This window comes from Coffea arabica, chromosome 2e, assembly GCF_036785885.1.
Source record: "Coffea arabica cultivar ET-39 chromosome 2e, Coffea Arabica ET-39 HiFi, whole genome shotgun sequence".
Lineage (NCBI taxonomy): Eukaryota > Viridiplantae > Streptophyta > Magnoliopsida > Gentianales > Rubiaceae > Coffea > Coffea arabica.
In genome coordinates this window covers 74,546,700-74,565,980 of record NC_092313.1, presented here as the reverse complement: position 1 = coordinate 74,565,980, position 19,281 = coordinate 74,546,700, and the positions used below count along the sequence as shown (strand labels likewise).

At 36.0% G+C, this 19,281-nt stretch overlaps 3 protein-coding genes and 1 long non-coding RNA gene across 5 annotated transcripts; 2 read left to right on the top strand and 2 right to left on the bottom strand.

Moving 5' to 3' along the window:
* Nucleotides 1-4,106: 4,106 nt before the first annotated feature.
* LOC140037087 (uncharacterized) lies at nt 4,107-6,602 on the bottom strand. 2 transcript variants are annotated; one of them, XR_011841046.1, is made up of 4 exons: nt 6,262-6,602; nt 6,081-6,167; nt 5,584-5,696; nt 4,107-5,495 (listed from the first exon to the last, which is right to left on the bottom strand). It is a non-coding gene; the product is annotated as an uncharacterized lncRNA (long non-coding RNA). The 2 variants fall into 2 exon arrangements; XR_011841045.1 differs by having other exon boundaries at nt 4,107-5,696.
* Nucleotides 6,603-7,022: 420 nt separating this feature from the next.
* LOC113729483 (cytochrome P450 81Q32-like) lies at nt 7,023-7,697 on the top strand. The gene has a single exon (XM_027253777.1). The coding sequence runs from the start codon at nt 7,023-7,025 to the stop codon at nt 7,695-7,697; it is 675 nt and encodes a 224-aa protein (XP_027109578.1).
* A 29-nt stretch (nt 7,698-7,726) lies between these two features.
* On the top strand, nt 7,727-8,894 carry LOC113729482 (cytochrome P450 81C13-like). The gene is made up of 4 exons (XM_027253776.1): nt 7,727-7,955; nt 8,072-8,076; nt 8,227-8,328; nt 8,442-8,894. Exons 1-4 carry the CDS (start codon nt 7,727-7,729, stop codon nt 8,892-8,894), a joined length of 789 nt encoding a protein of 262 aa, XP_027109577.1.
* Nucleotides 8,895-9,211: 317 nt separating this feature from the next.
* On the bottom strand, nt 9,212-14,375 carry LOC113733122 (probable methyltransferase PMT15). Its single transcript, XM_027259296.2, has 6 exons — nt 13,510-14,375; nt 11,782-11,992; nt 11,394-11,691; nt 10,396-10,788; nt 9,856-9,933; nt 9,212-9,760 (listed from the first exon to the last, which is right to left on the bottom strand). The coding sequence occupies exons 1-6, from the start codon at nt 14,203-14,205 to the stop codon at nt 9,514-9,516; spliced, it is 1,923 nt and encodes a 640-aa protein (XP_027115097.1). The 5' UTR covers nt 14,206-14,375; the 3' UTR covers nt 9,212-9,513.
* Between the last annotated feature and the right edge of the window lie 4,906 nt (nt 14,376-19,281).

Sequence of the window (19,281 nt, the reverse complement as noted above, 5' to 3'; positions counted from 1 at the left end):
TTCGATTTGTTTGGATTGTAGTTTAGATGCAATTTTTTATTTGCTTATATCATTAATGCATTTTTTCAATCATCTTTTTATTTCACATATATCATATCAAAAAAGTGTTATAATATATTTTTTGAAAAAATTATTCCAAATAATTTAATATGCAAACACATTGTGTATTTCTTTGTAAAGTAACAAAATGATTATTTCATTGAATTTAAAGCTGCATTAATGGCAGCAGATTGATAATGTACAATTTTTCCTTTTATAGAAAGGAGATTCATAATACTAAATGCCCAAAGTCATATGTGATAATAGAAAACTTCATCACTTTCTATCTCGATAGAAAGAGGGTTTCTAGAACATTGCATTGGACCACCATGTTCAAACATCAATCACATTCTCTAAATCTGGGTTGGAAATGAATTAAATCGCTCTTTAATGCTGACAAGTTCGCTCGGCTCAAGTCAAGCTTGATTCGACAAAGTTGAGTTGTCGAACTTGAGTAGAGTATAGAAAAACTCAACTCGTTAATTTGCGAGTCGACTCGAATATATATTTTATTTTAATAGTAAAATTACATATATATATATATCCTTAATATTTCTATTATTTATTAAGAAAAATGTCTATTTTATTTATTTAAAAATATATTAATTTTTTTATTTTTTGAACTCGAGTAGGTTCGAACTCGAGTTCGACAAGGCGGCTCAAATTTGAGAGTTTTACATTAAAAGTTCGTCTTGTTCAAACTTAGCAAAATTGAGTCGAGCTGGTTCGATTAGACCAAAACTCAATTCGACTTGACTCATTTGCAATTCTATTCTAAATATTTTTTCCAACACCTTTTCATGATTCATCCAACTCTTTCTCTCTTCTCCAACAATTATCTTCTTTCACACTAGAAAATTGTTATTCTACTTACTAATTAGCGATTGAACACGTTAGTAATACGACACCTTCTTTTCATTTTGAAAAATTTCTTGACATGATTCGTACATTTTTTAGATTTTTAAAATTTCGGTGTTTTCTTCTATCAAACTCATGGGATTTAGAAAATCTTAAAATACGAAACAGCTCATGGGAGTGCATGGTACACCACACGTAATGCCTACTCAAAATACTCCAAAAGTCCAAATTAAGTTGTTTACGAAAAGAAACTACCATAAAAAAAATGAAAATTCAATTCTTTGAGTAATATCTATAATTGAAGTAAGTATTTATTATATATTTATAGGCATCTTTCTCACAATTCAATGCACTAAAATACTCCGAAGTTGACGTTGATTAGAAACAACGAACATCAAATAAAAAATCTGCAAGATGAGCAATGCATCACTTATCACATCAATTTGATTTTTGGTGGACAAAGAATAAAAATATCATATGCAAACGATGGCTTTTGTAAAGTTTTCAAGGCAATGGGCTGGTCGTTTACGTTTTCACAAATAGCGTCAAGATCGCAAGGCGTTTTAGATTCTATTGAATAGTTCTGGCATTGGTTGTTGAATTTTTTAGCAAATGAAAGGATTAAATACGCTCCTCCGTTCAAATGGAATTAGTCACCAGCCTCGTTGAAACATTACCGGTACCAACCCAATATTTGTATCTATCGAGTACAATATTCATTTTTTCCGGTTATTTTACAGCCCAATTTTGAAACCTCAATAAAAAAATAATTCCGGAACCTTTACGACTAAGCCCTCATGCAACCTTTTTTATATATATATATATATATATATTATCATTGATTTCAATAGTTTTCTGCTCCCAACTGCCAGACGGCAGGTGTACGATATGATTACGTGAACTATTATATATACTAATTAAACATGTATTACTACAATGTATCAGAACATAACTGTTGACTGCTACAAAATTAATCCCATTATCTGCTATGTCCTCATATGACGAGTCAAACTTGGCAAGAGGCGGCAGCAGAGAAATCTTCTTTTTTTTTAATCATAAATCATTAAATGAATGAATGAATGCCTCAACTAGTTACAAGGACTACTATACCTGTGATATTTTTTTAATTTAATTGATGAGCTCAGTTAAAGAAGATGTTCTACCATTTCAAAGTAGGTGAGATGGATCCAATGCCAATTGTTCAAGAAAGTACCCCTTTTTCTTCTTTTTTCTTTTTTTTTTTTTTTTTAAAAAGAGAAATTGAAGCAAATAGCTCTGACCAACCTTTTAACAAATAGAAAACCTCTAGAATTAGTCTTGCTGGCAATGGTGATGATGAATGCTCGGTGGACTATGTGGAGTAATTGACTAATTGGTCGCGAGCGGATGTTAGCATCATCAACTGAACATCAAAATTGATTATACGTACCCGTACTCAGTTGAGAATTATGCCATTATGAAAATCATGAATGAAAATGTCATATTTTGTTTCTTTATCATGTTCTAAGGGACCCAACGTCCCAGATTGATACTTCATTAATGATATTTTCAGACGCGTTAATAAATTTTGAATTACTTAATGTATAGCCCACTCCTACTTCTATCGGGAGCGGGGGAGAGGGGAATCTACTCTATGGGAAGGCCCAATTGAGCCGAGGAAAACTGACAGGGACTGAACCACCATCAGATCAGATGGGTGTACCACAACACCCATATGAATTTAGAACAAACCTCGTATCGAGGCATATTGATAAGAAATAAGATTTGAATCATTGACCTCTCTTTCCAGTGATTTGAACTCTGCCAATCTAAGCCAGTGATCTGAATCGTTAGGGTGGTGGATTTCAAGATATTCCAATCTTGCTTGATATTCTTCATCCAACCCACAAATCTCTTGGAATTTTGCTCTAGCTAGAAGAAATGTGCAAACTTGTGGTGTTTCTTGGTGAAGTATTGGTGGAAAGTCTTGCTTACAACTAGGGTTTAGGAGCTTGAAGAGGTAACCACTTCATCCTTCTTTAATCTTTAATCTTTCATACAATATTCGTATTGAGTTGGTTCCTTAGGTAGTTAATTAGGAGTACAGATTTCAGCAAAACATGTAACAAATGTGCATTCATGATACTAATTATTGTATGTTGTTTTATGTCTTTATTTGATGTACATTAACAGTTTAATGATGATAACCCATGTTAATACTTTAATAATAACACGCAGACACGAAACTGGTGTATATATGGTGATAGATATGATGGAGACAATGCAAAATTGAGCCGCGTGAGGTAACGTGCTGGACCAAGTTGTTTATTCTCAGTTCCTGTACGTGTTTGATGGCATAATTTTCCACCATTATGCGTATGGCATGAGATTTAAGATATTTTGAAAGGGAAAATGGGGAATCATAGCTTGCTGTTTAAGGTTTTTTTGTTTTTTGTTTTTAATCATTTGATGATGTATCTACTTGAGATTGCCACTTTGCTCATGAGGACTAATCTTCATTAACCTAATTGCTTTTTAATTCTTTACGGTGCTTATTTGCAATAAGAATTGACCAGAGGACAGTTGGATCTGGTCAATTCAAGTACAAAGAAAAAGGGCTGATGGCGTATGAGCTTTGATCGCGGAGAGCAACTTTTGAATGTATCTATCATTGGCAGTTTTCTGCAGGACAAACTCCACTTTGCAGTTTGTTCCTATGAATTTATATCACTTTTCACTTTGTATACTAAATTTCAACGCAACGGATCTTCTGTCCCACGAGGTGAAAAAGCAATATAATAAAAAGTGGAACAGAGAGTGGCACAAGGTATAGGACAGAAGATCCGTTGCGAAATTTCAATTTTGAACACTTTACACTATAAGCTCTCGAGTTTGTTTCACTTAAATTCGGCCAATGACAATTTTTGCAAAATTAAAGGCATAGAGGACTCAACAAATCAATGATAACAAACTGTTAAATACTTAATAATCCCTTCTCAGATTATGTGCCGTTTCTTTTCTTCATGGCTGGCTGCTAACTTGATCACCATCCGTCACTCCACGACAAAGAAATATATGTTGATCCGCGTCAAACGAATGCTAATCTATTGGTCTCAGCTTAATTATTTTTGCACGTATCGAACACGACAGATTAAGAAATTGACATTCACGGAGACAAGACAAAATTGACATTTTTGACATTTAACTTTTTGGAATGGAAGATAATGATGTTCAAGAACCAAACATGAAATTTATTTGAACTACTCCAATTCAATAAAATTTGACATTTACAAGACGCCAGAGTGAAGATGTTCATATCCTTCTTAATCTTTTGAAAATGAAAGATGCTCAGGTTCTGCAACCAATCATGAATTACATACATAATTCTTGATTGTTTTCACATGCGAGCAAAGCAACTTAGCATGTGGACCGTGAAACTACCAATTATGAAATTGACACCACACCATACTCCATAGTCCACGTCCAGAGTGACAGTCCTCTGCATCCATGGAAACCACTGCATATTTGTCCATGGCTGAATTTCTTCTGATTCTCCACCTCTTGACCCACCGTTTGCTTCACAAGTTACAAAATCTCTACTTGCTCAAGAAGAAGAAATTCCCTCTCCATAAAGTCCTGTCTGATGTATCCAGAAAGTATAGTCCAGTACTTGCACCTCTAGTTTGGTTCTTGGCCAGTCCTACTCATCTCCTCTCCCTTGCCTGCAGAAGCATGTTTTACCAAGAATGATCATGTTTTTGCCAATCGCTCTCCCTTGCTTGTTGTAAAGCTCCTGAGCTACAATGTCACCACATTAATTTGGTCACCTTACGGGCAGCACTGGAGAAACCTTTGTCGAATTGCAACCATTGAAATAGTCCAGATGTTATCTCCAATCCTGGTGGATGAGGTGAGAATCCTGATCCGAAGGCTCTTCTTCCAAGTCTCTGATAGGAATCTAGAGAGGATCTTTGACATAAGATCATCCTTGTATGAACTTGCATTCAACATGACGATACGAATGATCTGCGCTAAAAAAAATACTACGGGTTGAGCGAGGAGAATGGAGAAGATGCAAAGATGTTTCGAGGGCTTGTAGAAGAAATTTTGAGGCAGGTAACGAAGTCTAGTGTTTTGGATTTCATGCCATTCATGCTGTGCTTTGGATGGTTAAGAAGTTGGTGGAGTTAAACGAAGAGAGGGGTAAGTTGCTGCAAAAATTGGTAGAAGACAGCAGGAGGAGGATGGTGACTGATGATCCGGCCGCAACTGATCATGCTCAGGGAAGAATGAGAAGCATGATTCAAGTATTATTAGAATTGCAGTCTAAAAAACTAGAAGGCTATCCCGATGAAATAACCAAAGGCCATTTCCCCTCTGAGGATTGCAATGTGGAAGGTTTTCGCATTCCCGGTGGAACTATGCTGTTGGTTGGTTAAAGCATGGGCCATACCCCATGATCCCAAAATATGGATAAAACCTGAAAATGTTCATGCCTGAGCGATTTGAAGGCATAGAAGAAACCAAAATGGGTTCAAGCTAATGCCTTTTAGATCAGGCTGGTGAAGATGGGAGAAAACTCGGCCATTGGCTCCACTTTATTGACATTGGGTTCTTTACTGCAATTTTTTGACCGGGAAAGAATCAGTGGTGAACAAGAGATAAACATGAGTGAAGACGGTGGACTTCAAGAGATAAAACACTTACACTTCACCCTTGATGGTTTAAGTGTTTTCCTAGACCAAACATGGTCAGCCTTCTGTCTCAGCAATGAATCAAGCCTCCTCAGAGCCCCAGAAAATTGCAACGTCTAATCAAATCTAGCAAATCAAATGGAATATTAGCACATTGTGGTATTCTTGTATGAAGCAAGAATTTCTGATATAACTTCTACAGATTGCTGCCGATAACTGCCAAGTCCTGTAGAATTGCAGTTACCGAATAGATTTCTTGAAACAAATGCAAAGGAAAGCAAAAGTAAAGCAGTTTTAGAGGGTATGTATGCATGTATGAATAAGTATATTTTTAATTCACTTTGATTAAAAGCATAAAGAAGTTGAGAAGAATTCATTGAAGAATGTGCAAAACAGTTTGCCATTTTCCAAAGAAGACATGATCCTAATTAAACGACACGATTACCCCATCAGTTTTTTCTTTTTTTTTTTTTTGACACGGAGACTAGTTTTGATTAGTACTGAGCGAACCTCTTTTGTCTACCGGTGTGATCTGCTTTAGTAAACTTTGGCCGTGAAATTCTATCCTTGTGTTGTTGGAGGCGTTCTGTATCACATCTGCAACAAATCAATGTGAAAGGAAAACTCACAATCAAAACATTCTTGATTATTCTCTGATTGATCAAGAACCTTATAAGCACAAGAATTTTACCTGCCCCAGAGGCTAAAGAATGCGTCAACATGAATGAAATCACGAGTTCTAGGACAAGAGCACCTATTTAAGTGTAGTTCACTGATTTGTACTGCAAGAAGATTTTTCTTATTTGAATAACTGCTCATCATTGTACAAGAAATGTTATCAACTCAACTGATAATCACTGTTTACACTAAGTTACAACTTTATCCTGTAGTAAATGGATTTAAGATTTGCTATTAACCACAACGAATCTAATGAATATATATAAACTTAATACTCCTAATCCTGATGAGTAAATTTATTAGTTCTTACAGCTGACTAGCTTTAACCTTTAACAACTCCCAGTTTACTGAAACTTGACATGTAGGAAACAAGACAAGAATGCCATGGAGAGGATGCTCCGATTCTTCTTGAAATTCTGAAATAGAAGATGCTCGTACTTCATGACAAAATGTGAAAGTCGTTGAACAGCTCCCAATTTAGTAGAACTTGGCACTTATTGGCAAAATGCCAAGAGAAGATACTCATATTCTTCTAAATTTTTGTATCCATGAAAGCAAGATGCTTCTATGAATTTCCTCGGACCATTTTAAATTTTCAATCGTTGTCAATATAATTTACCAAGTTGGTTAGTAAAGGTTAGAACTTCCCGAGCAGAAGACAAAATGCCACAAGAAGAAGATGCTCACGTTCAATTCTTAACTTTTTGAAGATGCTCTTGTTTCTAATTAAAACTCGAAAAACTCCATCTCCAAGTGACAATATCCTTTGCATCCATGGAAACTATTTCATATTTGTCTATCATTGTATTTCTTCTAATTCTCCATGTCTTGACCAACCGATCCCTTCACAAGTTACAAAATCGTCCGCCAACCCCTTTTCCAACCATTCCCTTCACCGGCCATCTCTACTTGCTCAAGAGGAAGAAGAATGTCCCCCTCCATATAGCCCTGTGTGAAGTCTCAAGAAAGTATGGTCCAGTACTTTACCTCCGGTTTGGCATTCGCCCAGTCGTCCTCGTCTCCTCTACATCGGGTGCCGAAGAATGCTTTACCAAGAACGATATTACTTTTGCAAATCGCCCTACTCTACTTGTTGGGAAGCTCCTGAACTACAATTCGACCACTTTGGTTTGGTCATCTTACGGCCAGCATTGGAGAAACCTACGCCAGATTGCAACCTTAGAGATATTGTCCTCCAACACAATTCACAGGCTATCACCCATCCGCGTTGACGAGGTAAGAGCACTGATTCTGAGTCTCTTCCAGGAGTTCTCTGATCATGAGAAACAACTGGAAAGGATTGTTAAAATAAGACCAGCATTATACGAACTTGGAATGAGTGTAATGAGAAGTGGAAAACGCCACTACTATGGTGAGAGTAGTGAGGAGAATTCTGACTTTGCAAAGCAGTTTCGAGGGATTGTAGCTGAATTTCAAAGGAGGCTGTGAACTCCCCTATTTTAGATTTCATGCGATTCATGCGCTTCTTTGGATACGGAAAGGTTGCGAAGACGTTGATGAAGTTAAACCAAACAAAGGATAAGTTGCTGCAAACGTTAATAGACAAATGTAGAAGCATAGGGACTGACGATGATCCAGCTGCAAAGGCTGGTCATCAGGCTCAAGGGAGGAAGGGAAGTATGATTCAAGTCTTAATGGAATTGCAGGCAACCGAACCAGAAAGCTTTCCTGATGAAATTGTCAAAGGTCTTGCCAATCCAAAGAGGATTCTGGCCCGAAACAATTGTCAGGCAGCATTGTATTACTTTCTTTTCAGCCCTTGTCTTTTAGTATTAGTTCTCTGATTTTGTGGGCAAGCGCAGGTTCTGTATCAAGCAAGTAGTGAGACTACATCTATTACCATGGAGTGGGCATTTTTCACTCATGCTTGCTTAGCCATCCAGAAGTTATGAAGAAGGCTAAAGCCGAGATCGATACTGTCATGTTGGTGACAACCGTCTAACGGTTTCATCTATAGTGGAAAGCTGACTTACCTATGCATGGTGGGAAGGAAATTAGGACAAAACAGCACTGTGGGTCTGGGCGAAGAAAGGTTATTAAAAGTCGTGACTGGAACCTGGTAGAAGAAGTTTCACAAGGTCCATTGTACTTTTAGGAGAAATAACATATATGCCCCTCAACAACTTATGGACATTTGTATGCACCCAAAATTTATCATTAATTCGGGATTAGCCCTCCATGCCTAATTGGGGGGAAACAAGTTGCAAAGAGCAGAAAGATTTGGAAAAATTGGTCAGATGCAATAATCCTTGGGATGATTTGGATGTGGCTCAACAGCCTTACCTCCGATGCATCATCAAAGAAACTCTCAGACTTCATCCGCCAACACCACTCTTACTGCACCATTATTCGTCTGAGGATTGCACCATGGGCGGATTTCGAGTTCTGCGCCGAACTATGCTTTTGGTGAATGTATGGGCCCTGCACCATGACCCCTGCATATGGACAGAGCCTGAAAAATTCATGCCTGAGAGATTTGAAGGCATGGAAGGGACCAAAGATGGTCTCAGATTTTTGCCTTTTGGATCAGGCTGGAGAAAATACCCAGGGGAAAGCTTGGCCAATGCCTCCATTGCATTGGCATTGGTACTGCAGTGTTTTGATTGGGAAAAAATCACCAGTTAACAAGAAATGGACATGATTCAAGAAAGTGGATTTGTAGCACGTAAAGTTCAACCCTTGATGGTTAAGTATTATTATCCACGACCAAATATGATCATAAATTAGACAGACATGATTGATCGAAGGCAGTGGATTTCCCAAAGTCAAATTGCAATGTAAGCTAGAGTTTCCAATTACAGACATAAGGATCATATCATGAAATTATCAGAATACACATAGAGCAAAGAGCAGAACAGTTTGCCATTCTTTCAATAAGACAAGATCCTAGCTTTAGTTATTACCCTGTAGGAGAAGCCATTTTTTGTCGAATTTCAGACTAGTTCTGCCACAAAATGAACCTATTCTTTCTTTTGATATATAATGCATTTCATATTCCAATGTTGCACCGGCGCATATTACACATTGTACTCTTAATTCTTTACATAGAGATAAAAAAAACACAGAGAAAAAAAATTCTAAGTTAGCATTTTGAAGAGAGATAAAAGATGTCTCTTCTGATGTATAAAAAAGCCAAGGTACTCGAGAGGCAAGCCAAAAATCGTTTCTACAAAGAATTATCAACAGGAGCAAAAAGATGATCTTGAAAACTCTAAGTTAGGATGGGCAAACAAAGCAAAAAGTTCTAAGCTGTTCTTGACCCTTCTTGATCTTCACTTGAGGCCGGTGCTGTCCAATACTGCTTAACTGCGATTAGTAGCTTCTCCCTAACATGAGGACCACCTTCATGGTCGACCATTCTGCTATCCCATTGAAGCTTGTCTATGACGCTCTTAACATCCACTAAAATATCAACATCGTCTCGGATAATAACACTACCTTGTGGGCGTAATATTCTATCCATCTCTAATAAAATGTCTTCCATATCACATCTGCTAGACATGTATGAAAAAAAAATTGATTAGAAATCCCAAAATATTCATGACAAGTTGTTTACTTTTTGAGAAACAAAGCACAACCACATTACCTATCCTGGTAGAGGCTAAAGAGCGAGTCAGCATGAATGAAATCATAAGTTCTGGGATAAGTTGACATGGCTTCGCACCTGAGAAAAGTGTACTTTATCAGTAACAGCAACATGTCAAAAACTGCTATACAATGCAAGTCTCCACACAATTGTAGAAAGAAAAAGTCTGAGACAACGATTATAAATTCGAACACAAGTAAAAAGACGCGCACAAACCCAATAATTTTCCGCTAACTGAAAGGAGATCAGAAAATCAATTTAGGCATGAAACTTCATGATAACAGTTAATTACACAAAATATGCAGAATCAACTTCCTGTAGGATAGACACTGGACTTGTAATTGTGAATTTCGGAGGGGTCATTATATGAGAACTTTTTTACATTGAAATAGTGGACTAGTTAACATGCACTTTCACTAGACATAGTAGAGGTAACTAAATTAAAATTATTGACTTAAGTTACTATATTAGTGCAACAGAAACTTGAAAAATCCACTGTCGCATCACTAAGAGCATGTTAATCTCAAAAAAAAAACATACCAGTTCTGGTAGGTTCCAATTAATCCACGCTCATAGATGGCTCCTAGTGTATTCAATTTTGCCTCAGCCGGAACAACATTCATCACCCATAGCGGATCATTCACAAGAGCAGCAGCAAAACCTCCCAAGTGAGCATTCATATCAAGCAAGTTGCGGTACCTTCCAGGCTCTGCTAACTGAGAATCCAAGACTTTGTAGTGCTCGACTCTCTTCTTCCACAAGTATGTATCTTCTTCAAAGGTTGCAGCTGTAATCCCATCTAAACTTCCGCTGACAATTCTTGGAGGGACTGCTGTAAGTCTCTCTGGCCATTTTGCTAGCGGTCCACCAGCCATTTCTTTTGTCTCAGACACCTCAGGCAGAGGAGTCAAGCAGGCCTCCATTTTGGTATACCTGCAACATATGAGTCACATGCAATCAAAGGATACATTATGTAGAAAACGACGGCAAAAGTCATGAAATCTCAATTTGTAAATAGTTCATAGTACTCTTGGGGAGCAGCTATTTAGCCTTTATTGCTAAGAGAAACTCAAGTTTTTGGCAATGAAATTTGCTTGGCAAGATACTGGAGCTATGTAATCTGGTGAGCAAAAAGTTTATGTCGACATCAAGGTAAACATCATCAACATGTTACAAGCAGTGGCCTTGATCTAACAGGTTTTGGTATCACTGTAGCCGCAGCAGGGTTAAATGACAGTGAAATTCCCCTTTTCTTTTCCCCCTTTATTGTCTTTTCATATTAGTGCATTACTCAAGCCCGTATGGTTCAATGCTCTATGACTGAGAAGTTTGAGAAGGAAAGCATGGAGCAAAATAAAGTCCGAATTGCCATAAAACAATAAGCATAAGCTTTGACACAGGAACTAAAATCATGAATATGTTTCAGCTGTGTACACAGAGTAAAACCAGAACTGTCTATCAATTTGCTCAAGTCTTTTATCTTATGATACGAGGAAATTTTAAACTGCAGAGTAAATATCAACCATTGGCAACATTACCATGCTTTATCTGGGTCTTGTGCCTGGCAAAAAGGTGGTTTCTTGAATGCCTTGCGATAAATTTTGCAGTGAATATGATTAGAAGGTTTCTGCCAAATGGCGAGGTCATTTTTTTGTACCAACTTTTTCCAGCATAAGCTTCTCGCAACGTTCTCAATTCCATCTTGCTCTTTTTTCAAATCTTGTGCTGTTCTATTCCAGCCTTTCCAGTGACTCTCCCAGTTTATGGGAGGTCCAGATAGAACCCAGTAGCCACCAGGACGTAAAATCCGATCAACTTCAATCAAATAAAGTCCATCTGCTCAAAGCAGTTTTATGAGTTTCCATGTAATTCCAAAACTTTTTAACAGACAGATAATATGTTAACAAAGTGAGATAACTCAATTACCAAACTTTCCCCACGGAATGAGACACCGCGAACAATGAGCAATATCAAATGCTCTTGAAGGATAAGGAAGCCTAATGGAGGCTAAGACACCAATTAATGCAGGAACTCCTCGCTCGAGGGCAAATTGTACTTGTGCTACATGGGTGTCTCTCGGTGCAAATGATACACTCAAAATATTCCTAGATAGCAGATAGGCCCCCCAACTGGCAACCTGCAAGACATCAATAAGACTACCACAATTACTCAATGTCCAATTTGGCAATCAAGAACTTGCTCATTCCTATGGAGTGACAGATGCTGCTCGATAAACAGCCCAAATCATGTTCGTGTGACCACCATCCAGTAAACAGTTCTCGCAAAATGCTTTTCTTTATAGCATAGATAAAATGACGAATTTGTTTCACACTGAATAATTTCTCAAAGAATATGGCAAAAACACACCATTAATATTTCAAGCCAATATCAATTATGCCTCGGCTCAAGATGCAGCCAGCCCCTATAAAGTGAAAACGTTTACTTCAGAACTGCAACAAATGCTTATGGGCAGAAAGACATTTAGGTGAACTTGGAATGGTATTGACCAGCCTATTGGTTCCGCCAATCACTAGACAATCGGACGTTGTTGTAAACTGAAGTCCAAGATGGATGCCAATAATTTCCAAAGCTAGCAACTAAAAGATGACTTTCAAACACAGAAAACATTTCCAAGGCTGGTCAACTAATACTCGTCACTGGATAGCTTTCCCATTTCAATTAATTCCTACGGTTGAATAAGAAGCTGTGATGGATGCATGTCTTCTCATTAACATAGGAAATATAAAGTAACTAGTAAAGAAAAACTTTCTTTTCGAACCAATATGGTGTAAAGAAAAGATTCAAGTTCCAGAATTCAAGCAAGGCAATACAAAAACTCATTCACAGATTTCAAGGATTTTATTAAATGCCTACATATCCTCTTCCAGCCTTGGAAATCATGAAATAATTACTCAAGACATAACAACCATGGTTTAAAGACGAGTCAAAGTTGGAACAAAGGAATTTTGGCTATACGAATTGGAAATGAAGAAATCTTTTTTCGGTTTGGGGGAAGGTGGGGTTGAGAAAGTTTGCCTTTATTTACTTTGGAATCAAGAATAACAAAACAATCAAGGAATTCTATTCATACACATTTATTCTTGAAGTCTAACGTAAGTAATTGTTGAATTTTAGGTCCCATTCGATGTATGCTTCCATCTACCAATTTTAGCAACATTCCCTGCACAACGCCAAGAACCAAAAAAGAAAAAAAAATATATCTTGATGCAATCTTTCTTACAACCAATCCAATTTCCAAATTGCTAACCGACCAAAACCAATGAATCCAACCAAAATTTTCAAGGCTTTCTTTCGCCACCCTAAAATCCCATATCAAAAAAAAAAAAAAAAAAGCAAGCCCCTAAAGGAATATCCCTTTCTTAGACTAAGAAAATAACCCAAGAAAAAAAAAAGGAAGAGTACAAATCAAAAGTCAAAAGGCATTAAAAAAAAATAAGCAACCCCTTCAAAACGTTAATCATCTGTACCACGTCCTGGACTCTCTGACCCGTTCTTCATAGTCCATAGTTCTCATCATCTTAGATAATATTAACAGAAGATTATCAATTAAATTTATTTATTTCAAGAAAATAAAACCAAGCTTTTCAAATATTTAATTGAATTATTATAAATGTAATTTGTTGTTTTACTTACCCCGCATCCAGTATCGATGGCGGTCCTTATAGACCCATCTTTGAGATTTATGAATTTTCCGATATCAGCAATGTATGAGTCAGCGCCACGTGGGAACATGGTCCCACCACCCGGAAACTTAAACCGGTCGCCCTTAAACTGGACCCAGTTTTGTTTAGCCTTCTCCACCGTCAAATGCTTATGTGGCACGTTAGCGTACCAAACCATGTCCCGGCTTGCCGGCCACCGGAACGGCGTCTTGTACCCGTGAGGGGCCGGAATTCTGCACTTCAAAAGCTCATCCTTGTCCGGGCAATGCCTCTCTCGGTATATGTTTCTGTCTCTATCGAACTTGAGTGATCTGTTCACGTCCTCACACGGGGTGTACTCGGAGAATTCTGGTTTGCATGGGGGGATTTGTTCGGCACGCGCCGATGAGGAGAGCGGGACAAGATCATCGGCGTTGTGGCGGGCGGTGAAGTCGAGGGTGACAGAAGAACTGCCGCCGATGGTGGTGAAGTTTTTATTCAAATTGTTGCATGGGAGTTCAAGAAGAGTGCCCATAGGTGACTTGGCGGCGATTTTTAATCCGCCGTGCTGCCAAATTCCGATGAGGTAACTCAGAGAGCATAGAACAGTGGTCACGGCCATGTAGAAAAGACTGGTTTTCTTGGTTTTTAAGGTAAGGTAGTAGGGTAGGTTGGCCCAAGTCGCCATTGCCACCAACCCAAAGAAAAGAAAGAAAAGATATAGGAAGAAAGAACGGAAGGAGGGATGCTGATGTACTGTTCTTTGTACTTACATATATGAGTTTGTTCTTGTCCTAGAAATCTTGTTTGTTTGCATATGTGTGTGTGTGTGTGAGAGAGAGAGAGGGGAAAAAGGGGGGGGGGGCGGAAGAGAGAGAGCCGGGAAGGGTGTGAATTGTGAATATATGGAAGGAGGTGAGAGAGAGAGAGAGAACTAATTAGAAATAATTAGCAGATAATTTTAAGGAAAGTGCATTAATTTATTTTTCATTTTGGTAAGAGGGGTGTTTGATATGTTTTGAACTTTCCTGCTGGTTACCATTTTTCTTTTGAAAGCATATAATGGGATTTTTTTTTAATTTGATTTCCCATTGCACATAGTGATCCCGAAAGTTACCATTACCATGCTAATAATTTTTCTAACCACTAGAATTATGTGTAATTTATCATATAAATGTACACATTTATAATTATTTTCATCGAATTAATTTCACCTTTATAAAGAGCTACCACCTAAGTCTATCTGAACGACAAGTCCTTTTTTTTTTTTTTTTTTTCTTGGATACATGTCACGTTGGTGCATAAGCATTAACAATTAATGTATGAATTAAGAGTCTCTTTTCTTTTTAATTAAGTGAGTCAACTTTCCACATGTTATTCCCCAAAAGAAAGAAAAAAAAAAAAAGAATGGAACGAACACAAAAGGTCGGCCTAGACGACAGATACAGCGGCCTAAGATGACATAATATGGCTTCTTTTATTGGGTAATCAAATATGACTTCTTGGGGGAGATGTTAAGTGAAATGGGAGGACTGGGGAAGATCAATCTTCCAACTGAACGTTGACGACGGCGGTGGGAGATACGGGCACGCGCTCACGCGCGGACGCTCCCCTCGTGAAAATTGACAATGCACGGCGGGGTTGAACTCGAGTTGGGGTGGTGGCTCTTAAGTCTAAGAATTCCAAAAGCCAGAGAAATGGAAGCATTTATGACGGTACGTTGTCCTATGTTTTTATGGTAATAAATAGCAGAATGTCCAGTCTTGAGACCCCCTGATTTGTTGCTTCCTTTTCATACATAACAAATGCTATGCTTTTGTAAGAAAATTTTGTTACTTTTCTTGAATTGGGTAAATTGAGTGTAAATTAAAAGGTTAGGCAGTCGTAAGCAGAATTTGGTTGTTCATCATTCTTGGCGTATGATAATTAGGTCGAGGTTTGGATGCAAACTCCAATTTTTTGGTCTGTAGCGTATCATGTGAGTATGAATTAGCCGTTGATGACTTGGGGAAGGTTTGGTTGCTAGACCCATTAAGAATTAAAAAAAAAACAAAATTACAAAAACCATTACGGAATCTTAGGTTGCTTCTATGAGTTATCATTTAATGAAAGACAAGAAATTAGTGGTTCAATTTTCCCCTGTCCCATTCCGCAATTTTTTTTTTAATCTATCATCGTTCTTTATACTCTTCTTATCCTTAACTACTGCTACTCACTGTTCGTCGTTCTCTGTACTCTTCTTATCCCTAACTGCCAGTTCCGAGTTCTTTTACAAGAAATTAATAATACTAAGAAAACAAATGTTCGTATTTAGATTCCATTACTAGCTAATTTGTTAAAATGTCATCGTTATTTTTTTGCGGCATCTTGGGCTCCTACTCAACTAAATCATTCTGAGGATTAATTACCATTTCTTCTTTTACTCTAGGGTATGGAAGATTAGCCAAAAGAACTAGCGTTTAACTTTTTCCGGATATTCAATGCTTCTAGAGTTTTTTGTAGAAAAATTACTATAATAATTTGATGTATGTGAGGTAAAAAGATGATTAAAAATTGTGATCACAGAAAATATAAATTTTTTTTGGAAAAAAACTTCAATCTAAACATGTTAGATCAGTTTTCTCCACAATTTTTCTGAACACTATGTCATGATAAGGTATTCGTCATCAATATTCCTTTCATTTATTTCTTTTAATTATGGAGTGAAAAGAAAAGAGGGTCTTTAAAAAATGAAATTGAGCAAAGTATCATTGATACTCTTTGTGCTTCTTTTCTCGGTACTTTTGTATACGACCTTTTTCTCAGTGTGGATTTTAATTTTTATAGGATAGCTAATTATTCACTCGTGCATTTGTATGGGCAGTTTTATGCTTTAAAATTATTTTTTTGAACAAAAATTGATATAAAATAACTAAAATATTATTTTATAAATTTTAATATACTATTTGAAAGGAAACAATTAAATTAAATAGATTAAAAATAGTTAATTCATAATAACTTAATAATTAGTTTCAATCAAATCTTATCCCATGATTCAATTATTTTTACTCTAATTAATTATGGTATGTCGAGTAAAGAAGATATATTAAGAAATAAATGCACTTAATATTCGATTCTTTCATGACTAAAAAAATTTAAAAAGCAAACTAATAGATAATAAACTTATTATTTGATCAAATTATTAAAAACTAACAAAAGAAAAGTAATTTAGGAGAACTTTTACTTTCCGTGTTTATATGGATACCATTTTAGCCTATATTGAATTCCAATGGAAAGAGAGCATAAAAATTAATAGGAAAAATTTTAGAAATAGAATGACTATTTATACAATTCAAGTGAACTTATATGAATGATACGCTAAAGTTGCGGAATAAAAATTCATTGACAAATAAAATTTGCCAAAAATTTAGAATTACAAATAAATAATCAAGTCAAATAATAGAAATATAGTTAACGTAATTGAAGAAAATTTTAAAAAATAGTGTTAATGATAAAAAAGAAAAGCATAAATATCAATGTAAATGTATATAAAGTAGAGAATTAGTAGATTTAGATTTACTATAAATAAGGAAGTATTAGAGTGATAGAAAGAAATGAAGGTTCATCCAAATTTTAGTAATGATAATAAACGATCAATTCAATAATAGGAACACAGAATGTGATTGTAGAGAATTAAAAGAGGAAAGCTATTAACAAAAAAAATAAGGCATAAATTACTCAAACGTATATAAAGTAAATAATTAATTGATTGTTTGAAAGTTACTATAAATACAAAAGTAATAAAAGACTATAATTAATTGTTAACAAAAAAAAAAGAATAAAATCCATCAATAAACATAAGCAAACACAATTTTTTCCTAAAAGATAGAACTTCTACCTAATCGGAACGGCCATTTTTTTTTAGAATAGCCACCTTAGTAACCTACCAAAGGAAAAAAACTATCTATGTAAGCATTAATATAGCATATTTTGTCCAAATTTTAGTAATGATGATAAATAATCAAGCCAAAAATAGGAATAGAAAAAGAGGATTAAAAGGAAAGATATAAGTTGATTGACAAAAAAATAAAAAGGTATAACTAATACAAATTTATATAAATTAGATCATTAATAGATTGGGTGAAATTGACTATAGATAAGGAACTACAAAAAAGTCTATAATTAATTGTGACAAAAAAAAAGGAGAAAAGAATAAAATCTACAAAGATATAAACAGACACTTTCTCTTACAGCTTAATTTGTCACGTGGCAGGAAGATAAAATGTCCACTTGGCAGAATATGAGAACAGCCAAATTAGTAACCTACCAAAATATTATTGTTTCATAATATAAATAAATAAATATATATATATATATATATAGACACACACGTATGATTTATATTATTTGAATCCTAGCCCAAGGTGCTGATCCGTACGATGCACAATTAGTTGGACGGACCTTAATAACAGTACTGTTGCTTATATATATTTATCTCCTTATCACAACTTATTTATTTCCTTTTTTTCTTGTTATCTAGAGCTACGCCTACTTAGGCAGCTATTATATGAACAATGCTAAGTCATATTTTATCAAATTCCAGAGAGACCACAGACTAGTCTAACGTTAACCAATTCAATGGTCAATTTCCACGAAGTCTAACCCCCTTCTTGCTTGCACTAGGATTGCGGGAAGTTCAATTTTATTCATTACAGACACCAGAAATCTTTAAAAAAATAAAAAAAAAATAAAATGGCCCATGATTATGACAGTTGACTCTGATATTTTCTTTTTTCTCTTTTTGGATTTTCAATTTTGGAGTCTATTTAATTATCCTCAATTTGAATCTTCATAGAATGGAAATGGAAGTAACATACCGGGATATACAAAAGGCTTGACTATAAATAATGCTCTCTACACGTTGTCTTTCGAGGCAAAAACATCAACATACGTCAGTCGAAATGACGAGAGGTTGTACGTTTTTTTTTTTTAGCCGTAACATTAATATTCTTATAACCTAATCTATTCTAATTTAAGGGGAGGAGGTGTCGATGATGACGGTAAAAAATTCACTAAATGAATTCATAAACCTGATTTTAAAGACATAAGTTATACTTTTGAATAATTGAATTTGCAGCTGAAAATTCATTGAATAATTTGTAATTTATTGCGTGTGAATTTAAAATAAACATCTGATATTTTTTATTAAAATATCCAACAAAAACAAAAGCACAGGAAGAAGACTAAGGAAGAGCTTGACTCGAGAGCAAGATGGCCGTCCCACAAACTCAGTCCAGATATGACTTGTAAGCACGGAATATCACCCTCTTCCACTCCAGATATTAATGGTCCCTTTTCATGGCCTTAATCAACCAAGCAATTACTGGACCGTTTGACAGTTAATTAGAGCTCCACCCGCTCTCAATATTTTCCAATTCTTAATTAAGATGGTGACCTGCATCAGTAGTCTTTCTAGGAATGATGCCATATGCATATATGCATATATCTGGGGTAGTTCTGGAACGGCTTTGGGTGATAAGTTGGTGGGTCTACTTACCCTCAAAGTTATGTGGTGGTTGTTTTAATAATCTTGGTAACAACAATAATACTGCCAAAACATTGACTTCAATTGTTTAGTGGGAGACAATCACTGATCTATTCGTATTTGATGAAGTGAAAAGCTTGATGGAATACGTACGGCCCTCATTGTACCTCGAAATTTCTTGATCTTTGCTAGTATTAGGATATTCCAAATCGAATTAATTTCTTGGTCTCCAGAACCCTT

Excerpts from the sequence above, each read along its gene's own strand:
- LOC113729483 (XM_027253777.1), top strand. The coding sequence starts at position 7,023 with ATGGAAACTATTTCATATTTGTCTATCATTGTATTTCTTCTAATTCTC.
- LOC113729482 (XM_027253776.1), top strand. The coding sequence starts at position 7,727 with ATGCGCTTCTTTGGATACGGAAAGGTTGCGAAGACGTTGATGAAGTTA. Across the intron at positions 8,329-8,441 it reads AAAGTCGTGACTGGAACCTG|CCCTCCATGCCTAATTGGGG; the intron begins GTAGAAGAAGTT and ends ATTCGGGATTAG.
- LOC113733122 (XM_027259296.2), bottom strand. The coding sequence starts at position 14,205 with ATGGCGACTTGGGCCAACCTACCCTACTACCTTACCTTAAAAACCAAG. Across the intron at positions 11,692-11,781 it reads CATTCCGTGGGGAAAGTTTG|ATGGACTTTATTTGATTGAA; the intron begins GTAATTGAGTTA and ends TGCTTTGAGCAG. Across the intron at positions 9,934-10,395 it reads ATTGGAACCTACCAGAACTG|GTGCGAAGCCATGTCAACTT; the intron begins GTATGTTTTTTT and ends CACTTTTCTCAG.